Source organism: Morone saxatilis, unplaced genomic scaffold (assembly GCF_004916995.1).
Source record: "Morone saxatilis isolate NCDOM2014 unplaced genomic scaffold, NCSU_SB_2.0 Contig2, whole genome shotgun sequence".
NCBI classification, from domain to species: domain Eukaryota; kingdom Metazoa; phylum Chordata; class Actinopteri; family Moronidae; genus Morone; species Morone saxatilis.
The window spans coordinates 10,648,907-10,657,182 of NW_023339762.1; the positions used below are offsets into that span (position 1 = coordinate 10,648,907).

The 8,276-nt window shown below is 39.8% G+C and overlaps 1 protein-coding gene across 1 annotated transcript in view; it reads left to right on the plus strand.

Annotated features, from left to right (window-relative positions):
- LOC118330800 (peroxisome proliferator-activated receptor alpha-like) overlaps positions 1-6,040 on the plus strand; it is a gene marked incomplete in the record, with an annotated part of 23,335 nt that extends 17,295 nt beyond the window's left edge. The window contains 2 exon segments of the mRNA XM_035665482.1: positions 1,657-1,795; positions 5,806-6,040. Coding sequence (XP_035521375.1) covers positions 1,657-1,795; positions 5,806-6,014 — 348 coding nt within the window.
- Between the last annotated feature and the right edge of the window lie 2,236 nt (positions 6,041-8,276).

Here is an 8,276-nt window from a genome sequence, read left to right on the forward strand (position 1 = left end):
AAGACAGTAAATCATATTTGAAAGTGTAACACTGAAGAAAGTAGGACACACCAGGCCAGAGACCCAGAGGCAGTGTGTCTTATGACTAATGATAACTCCTAAAAGCATCAGAAATAACAGTCTCAGCCTTCGCACGTGGTCGCTCAATAATCTTTCTGTTAATTGTTTACCAGTCCTGTTGAAGAACAACCCAAGGCTGTTTTTTAAAAGGCACCGAAGGACAAAGATAGTGTAACTTGAGGTGTGTGTGAATGTGTTTTTCAGCCTTCAGTATTCAATATTCTTTTGTATATTTTTTTCTTTGAAGGGAAAGCAGCTACTGCAGCAAGATACTTTTCTACACCTCCACACTGTCAATCCAGTGGGATAACAGTGGGAGTATAAATGCCAGGAAGTGATACATAAACTCAGTAACTCCATCATGTCAACATTCTGTTATATAAACATTCACATCGGAACAGCAGCTCACTGAAGTATGAGTCTGTGTTCATGCAATAGTGTATCTACACTGTATGTGTCTACGATGGACAAAAGCCTTGATTGATCTGCAGGGCAGAGTCAAAGTTATGTGACCTATGTAGGGTGAAGTTGTAGGGCTGTAAAACAATAAAACAGGTTATCGCAAAAAGCAAGGTTTGTTTAGCTTAACGTCTACCTTTAGGAGGGGGTCACTGAAAGTGCAAACATCAGAAGGGACCTATGAAGTGCTGAAGGGTCATGGTGAGACCCTTTCCTGCAACATTAGCTGGGTCAGCTAAATTCAGCATTTTTCTTGTCAGCAAATATTCTTGTTTAGAATGCACATGCACACACTCACACACATACTCACCATCTCACGTGCATATGTGTACACCCCCCACTCTGCCTGTGACAGTAATAGGAGGAGGCTGACCTCTGTGATGTCACTGATCCTTTACGACAGTGGACACAAGCAGCATCGACATAAAGCCCACTGAACTCCAATTCTGTCTGAGCCATATATCACCTTTGTTTTACGTGTGTAGGGTTAGGGTGTGTGTGTGTTCGGCACATGACATTGGAGGTTAGTGGGTGAGAGTCAGAGTTACTTAACAACATGGCATGTCTGTGTCATCTTGTATTGTACAACTATACTACATTGGCCTGTATATGTATTTTGGCACACTGGGTGACAGTTTTGGATGAAATTGCAATTTGCTATTAGGAATGGCTGAATAGGTTATTAAGCAATTCCCCAGGACATTTTCTACCCTTCGGCCAGCATGCCACTTGGTCCATCTGTTCCTCGCCAACGTTAATATTTCTTTTTGTCAAGGTTGTGTAAGCGAGGAGAAGCTGATGGTGTAACTATGTATCTAATATTGTCAGGCACCATTCATCCGAGAATAAATAACTGCTTTTCTAATGGCTACTTTCTTCATAAAGAATTGGTCAATAGTTTTTTTTTCTGGATCCTGAAACTGGTTTCATAACAGCAGACATTATTATAAAGTAATTCACTACTAGTTCAGGTTTCATTAGCTTGTGTATTTCTTCTAGGAATGTATCTTTTATTGACTGACTAATTGATCTGTGGTGTTCATGTTTCATTCATTCAAATGAAATTAAATGTCAAAATATGAGCAGTAACATTGTAAAAAATTGTTTTCTACCATGTTTTCCCCCTCATTCCTCCAGGGTTTTTTTCGTCGAACAATTCGTCTGAAGCTGGAGTATGACAAGTGTGAGCGCCGCTGCAAGATCCAAAAGAAGAACCGCAACAAGTGCCAATACTGCCGCTTCCAGAAGTGCCTGTCGGTGGGCATGTCCCACAACGGTGAGTCCTACAGGGCGGGGCAGTTCTGGGCAGTGCTTCAAATGTACACACACATGCACACACACGCATGGTTCTTGTTACTTGCAAGTACATGCTACTTAACAGAGTACCACAGTTTGAACAGATCCCAAGAAAGATTGAAGAGGTGCATACACACATTATTAGCACAAAGAAGTAATCTAACACCACAGCTGGGTGTTAAGTTGCATGTTAAGGCAAGTCACTAACTGAAAACTAATCCTGGCTATTAGACGGCTTCTTCAAAATGTACTTTTGGACTCATTCATGCACAATACATGGTCAGTCTGTGTCTGTGCATGCTGCAGAGTTTGCAATAGCTGAACCCTTTTGGAGCAGATATGTGAACCAGAAGGGAAATCACATGACCAATCGAGTCTATCCACCTGATTATGTGATTTCCAATCAGCAAAAACCTATAGAGCACACTAACAGTCTGCTTTGCTGCACAGACCAATCTGAAAATTAATCCAAAATGTTGCTAATTAATTACATTGAATTTGTATTTATTTTGTGGCCTCAAAGAAAAAAGTTGTACTTTACAGTGTACATTGTGTTTATTGGTGAAAAAAATGTAAAAAATAAAAAAATGTTTTTATATGTATATTTTCAGAAAAGTTGTGATTCTGTAAGAAGAATATAATGTAAAATAAGTTGTAAATTTATTTATAAAATGTCGGAAATTGCGACTTTATTCCCATAACATTACATCATTTTGTAAAACCATTAAGAATTCATTTTTTGATAATTTTTTTTTTCTCTTAAAAGGCCCTCTCACTCTGAGTGCAAAATCAAAGTGCGAAGAAAAATGCTACTAATATTTTGTGATTATTAATCCAGTGCATGCTTTCACAGTCTGATCACAAATTTTGGTTTCTCAGTCTTGACTGTCACAGAGAAAACATCTGCACATGCAACATCTGTGAACACTCTAAACACAATATTGTCTTTTTTTAAAGCCTTAGATCAGATGTTTACCTCCGTACTTGCTTATCTTTACAAAGAAATACAGAAATATAGAGGTTAAGCATGAGGTTAAAGCATGAGGTTCTGGTGAATATTGTTTACTCTGTGTAAACATATGACATGGCATGCTGACCCTTGACAAAGTTCAATGTCCTGATTGGGGGGGGGGGAAATCCCTGAAACATATTTTGCAGAGGATGTGTGTATATAGGTGTTCGTATGGGTGTGCTGGGGTGTTTTTTTTCTCGCCTGTCAGTGTATTTTTAGTAGAAGGATCAAAAAGGTCAGGGCAATCAGTGAGTTCACATATAGACTGTGCACACTTTGCAGAAATTCCATACTGACTGCATTGAACTTGTGGATGCAGTGGCTGAACTGAGCGTCTTCATTTTGTCCCACGGGGTTATTGATGAGGCTTCCTTAATACATAGCCCAGATTTTAATGATGATGCAGTAGTGCCCTAAAGCTGAGCAGTAGTAGTATTTCTGTCAGCTGCACTTCCTCTTACGGTATATGTGTATTGAGTTTCATTGGCCTAAATGTAACCGTAGAGGGGGAGGAAGGAGATTTGAGACCAGTGCAACCTGATCATTTGAGGTCTGATGGTCTAAGAGAATACAGGACCACAGTACTGCTATGTTTAGAGCTTTGTCCCTATGTTTGTATCGACTGCCAATTGATTTCACAGTTAAGGCTCAGATACTGGGCGTTCCTCATTAAAAAGGTTTAGCAGTTTTACCTTTTTTCAATTGAAATGTAGGCTATCAACATGCATGCATCAGCAGAGGAGTTTTTGTTTTATCTATGTGAAATTTACCCATTAAAGTTCTATGGTTTACAATAAAGCAGTGAACTGTGTTTGCGTTGTTGTTTGGTCTTGACTTCTTTTCTGGAATAAACTGTCAACATCCCTTTCTTGCTGTTGCAAAAGCAGCAAAGTGCTGTCATCACAGAACCCTAAAGTTTCTTGAATCCAGCAACTTAAAGATACCTCAGATCTCATGTACCAACAAAATGCACTGTAATAAACAGCAGCAATAGTAAGTTTGTGTGGTGAAAGAGGTGTTTAATGGCAAAAAAATTCCACAAATCAGCTGTTATAACAGATGATTTAATGGAACGACAGACTGTCCCCCTCCCACCTTTAGCACCCTTTCCCACTCGAGCCACAGACTCATCCCCTCACACGGGTTCTTAAGAAATTGACTTATGATCAGCTTAACATCACTCACTTACTCTCATCTTAATTAGACTTGGCTCCTGCCCAGACGCCCACTGTGGAGCTTTACCAACTTCAGATGATCCATCCACTTTGTGAGCGGAAATCTAACGGGCCCTCGTGTTGTCTGTTAGTTCAGTACCTCCGTTGGCCTGGATTAGTTTCAACAGTGGGTGGCTCGTTGGAAAACCTTTTATGCTTTTATAGTCTCGTAAATGCAGGTGGTAGATGCAGCTGCATGTTGGGTTGTCAGAGATTTGTGTGCGTGTGTGTGTGTGCACGTGCACGCATCAGCTTGTTCCTATTTAAATTGGTGAGCAGGCGTTAAAGCAGCTCACCTCTAATCTCATTAGTCAAATGGGATCAGGCCGTCAGAGAGATGCCAGCATCCTCTCGTAGAAAAACAACTCTAGTCTAGTGTGGACTATAAGCTTCCAACACATTCATAAATTGCTGTAATGCATAAAAAAACATTTTTTGTTGAATTGTTTTTGCTTCCATTCCTGTTGTCTTCTTCTGGCCTTCTCTTTATCTCTCTTTTCTTAACATAGAATCCTTTCTAGAATATAGCATTATAAACACAAAACCAATTGTTAACTTCAAACAATATGTAACACATTAACCAAATCAATCATTTTGAAGGTGAAAAAGTCCATTTTAAACTCACAGTAGGTTCTCTTTGTTCTTCTTGGTATGGTTTGGAGGGAAAACGGATCTGAAGGTTGGTGCTATAATCTTGGGGACTTGGAGAGGAGTGGCAGAGATGCAGGCAGGGAGGAGACTTGTGATTTAACAGTATTTATATTATTATCAGCTTTCAGTACTTTTGGAGCTTGTACTTGAATCTCTGCTGAAGTTGGGTTTCTCTGTCTCTGTTCCTATCCAGAGAAAACAAATCGTTGTGCTGTGTGTGCAGCCAATAGTTAGTTTATGCCTTCCATTCAAACCCATCCTTCACTAAAATACATCAGTTAATGAACCACTGTCAGTAAAACTGCTTTCTGGTAATTGTTTTGCCAGGATTGATTTCAGTTTCACTGGACACAAAAAAAACATGTTTTATCTCCCTTCAGAGTACAGCAGTGACTGAGTTGACCGTAGAGGGACGTGGGGGACGTGCAGTACAACCAGATGAGTGCGCTGGTGTCCCCAGTAGAGAATTCTTTTTGCACGAGAAAAAAAAGATGGTGCCATGTCGGGGGGCTTTAGACTATGGCCATGGCCAACCCTTAGACTTTTGCTGATCATGACATTATGTTTTTAATGTTAGATTTTGAGATTCAAGATGTCAGATCCATAGGTTGGTAGAAATAAGGCTTTGGCATCAGATTTCAACAGTGAGCACAGTAAGATATTAAATAGCCTGTGCTTAGCTTTTTCTCTATTTTCAGTGGTGCTATTTTTGAACATTTTATTGCTACTACCCTATAAGTTTTTTGGATACATCTAATGTAGTTTTTTTTCTCTGCTGACAACTTGTCTTGGATTCATTTTACTTAATATGTTAAAATGATTCCTCCAGTCAGCGTCAAGAATAAGTGATTGTTGGGGTTTTGTGGACGTCAAGCTCTTTCACATTTTTTCAAAACTGGGTTTATTTTAAAGCACTCTGCATTCTCTCTTTTTGTCTTATCAAGTACTTTTCTCTGTGTTTTATTGAATGGGCTTTATAATAATTCTATTTAACTGAATTTCGTTTTCGGCCATTTCTGTTGCACTGTAAATTGAATCTGTGAATTGAAACATTTATATTGCCATAAATTCTGTAATCTTAATATAACTTTCTGTCTGTTCTGCTCTCTTCAGCTATCCGTTTTGGCCGGATGCCCCAGTCAGAGAAGCTAAAGCTGAAGGCAGAGATGGTAACGGGGGACAGGGAAGTGGAAGACCCCCAGCTAGCCGACCAGAAGACGCTGGCCAGGCAGATTTATGAGGCCTACCTCAAGAACTTCAACATGAACAAGGCCAAGGCTCGAACCATTCTCACTGGAAAGACCAGCACCCCTGTACGTTGATTCAGAGTAGTGTGGGTTGGTGAGTGAAAGGTGTTGCGCGTGTGTGGATTTTATGTTCATGGCTCTTGTCATTAGCAGAATTTCCTCACAGATCAAGGTCATGTTGTCTTGCAACTTTTAATTTATTTCTTCCCTGTCTGGGTGATTTTAATCTCATTCGGACATTTGCAATCAAGCTAATGTCTCAATATGACCTGGCAGCCTGTCCCACAGAGATTATTTGCAGCCAGCCAGTGACAGAAATAACTTGCTCAATCAGTAGTGTAAGCCAACACACAGGCTGGACAAGGAAACATCTGTTTTCACAGAAACGATATAAAGGGCCAGTATATGGGCTCATCACTTCTCCCTCCACCGCCTGTTTCCCTCCAAACCTGCGCTCTTTTCATCACACATCCCCAGTCTCACCAAAAACATTCACTCATAGCCCTATTTCTTTCATTTTCTTCTCATTAGAAAAAAGGGGTTGACAAGAGAAGGTCCGGGGAGTCCAGCCCTGAGTTGTTGTGAATTCCATGCATGGATGTGTGTAGGTGTAAGAGGGACAGGTCAGTCAAAGTGCACAGCCATGTTCAAACGCAGACCTCCCTCACTGCTTCTGGAGATCAAAGTTTCTAGATGGCTGTGTGGAAGTGTCTGAGTCCAGAGGGAGTCATGGGAAAGCAGTCAGTTGGAAATGCACATATTGTTTGATCCACGCTTGATTTTAGAGTTCATTCATGGTGTCACAGCACTCCTATACAACATGAAAGTCATACCATTTTCCACAGTCCTGTGTATAAATGCTGACATGCTGCATAGTATTGATTCTGAGATTGTTTGTGAACAGTATAGCACGATAGAAAGAACACCCCTCTAATGTTGCCGCAGCTCACATTATTTTATGACTCATTAAATAAATATTGGGGCGATATACCGTTTTGAAATACCGAAGATGCTGTTGCAAGAAGGCAGTAGATATAGAAAATATTCAACTTAATTCAAATGGTTAATCACTCTTGTTGCGTGAATCCTCCATCATCACTTTATCCGGATCCAGTTAAAGAGGCCATATTATGCTAATTTTCTGGTTTATACTGGGTCTACTATAATAGATTTGCATGCCTTAATGTTCAAAAAACACCTCATTTATGTCATATTGGACATTGCTGCAAAACCTCTATTCAACCTCTGTCTGATACACTGTTTTCAGGAGACCTTAAGGAAAGTAGCCCAGTCTGCTCCAAATGATCAGCTCCCACGAGCCTAAGCAGGCACTGTCCACTGTGTTTCCGCTTTCTTCTCACCTCGCATTTCTATCAAGTGGATTTAAATACAGCAGCAACATACACACATAACATTAGCAGTGTGGATAGCTGAGCTAATACTAGTGCTGCAGTATGAAGTTATACAAAAAGCAACATAAAAAAAACTGTTACCAGCACCCAACCTACTACTCTTGTTATATTTAGCTTCAAATGAAGCATAATTCACATAGTTTCTCTTTACTGTCACTCAATATTACATCATTTGTCCAACGTCGCCCAGCTTGCTACCCACAGGTTTACCTATATAATAAACAGTAAAACAAAATAAAGTTTAAAATAAAGTTAGTTTACTTTCTCAGATGGTGGCAGTAGCTAATGCCTTTTGTATGGGTTACTGCAGACCTTTTACATGCACAAAAAGCTATATAACACAAAAAAGCACAGGGAAAACTCAAAAAAGCATAATATAGCTTCTTTAATACATGTAACTCACACAGAAAATTAATTTAAGGTGTGACTCATAAGTCTAGGCGTCAAAATACTGAGCCATAATTGTTCCACTGTTGGCTCTGATTTGTGTATACCAAATGTCAGTTTTATTATCTGACTTAACTGGTTTTGCTGTGCTATTATCTTTCGTAACAGTACAGTCTTGACTGGATGTCAAGTCCCTACAAAACAAGCAGCTAAAGGAGGGCTGCTCTTGCTCTGGCAACGATTGCAATGTTGATCTGTCAGTCATTTGGCTGTCCCACCACTTTGGTCCAAACTGTAATATCTCAACAACTATTAGATGGATTGCCATTGTATGTTGTAAAGAAATACATGGTCCCCAGGGGATGAACTTTGCTGATCTCCTGACTTTTCATCTAGCGCCATCATTAGATCACAATTTTAGATACTATACTTTTGTTTATGACCAAATACCTACAAAACTAAAGACGGTCACCAGCAATCACTGTACTTAGAGAGAGAGAGAGAGAGAGAGAGAGAGAGAGAGAGAGGTAAAAAAAAA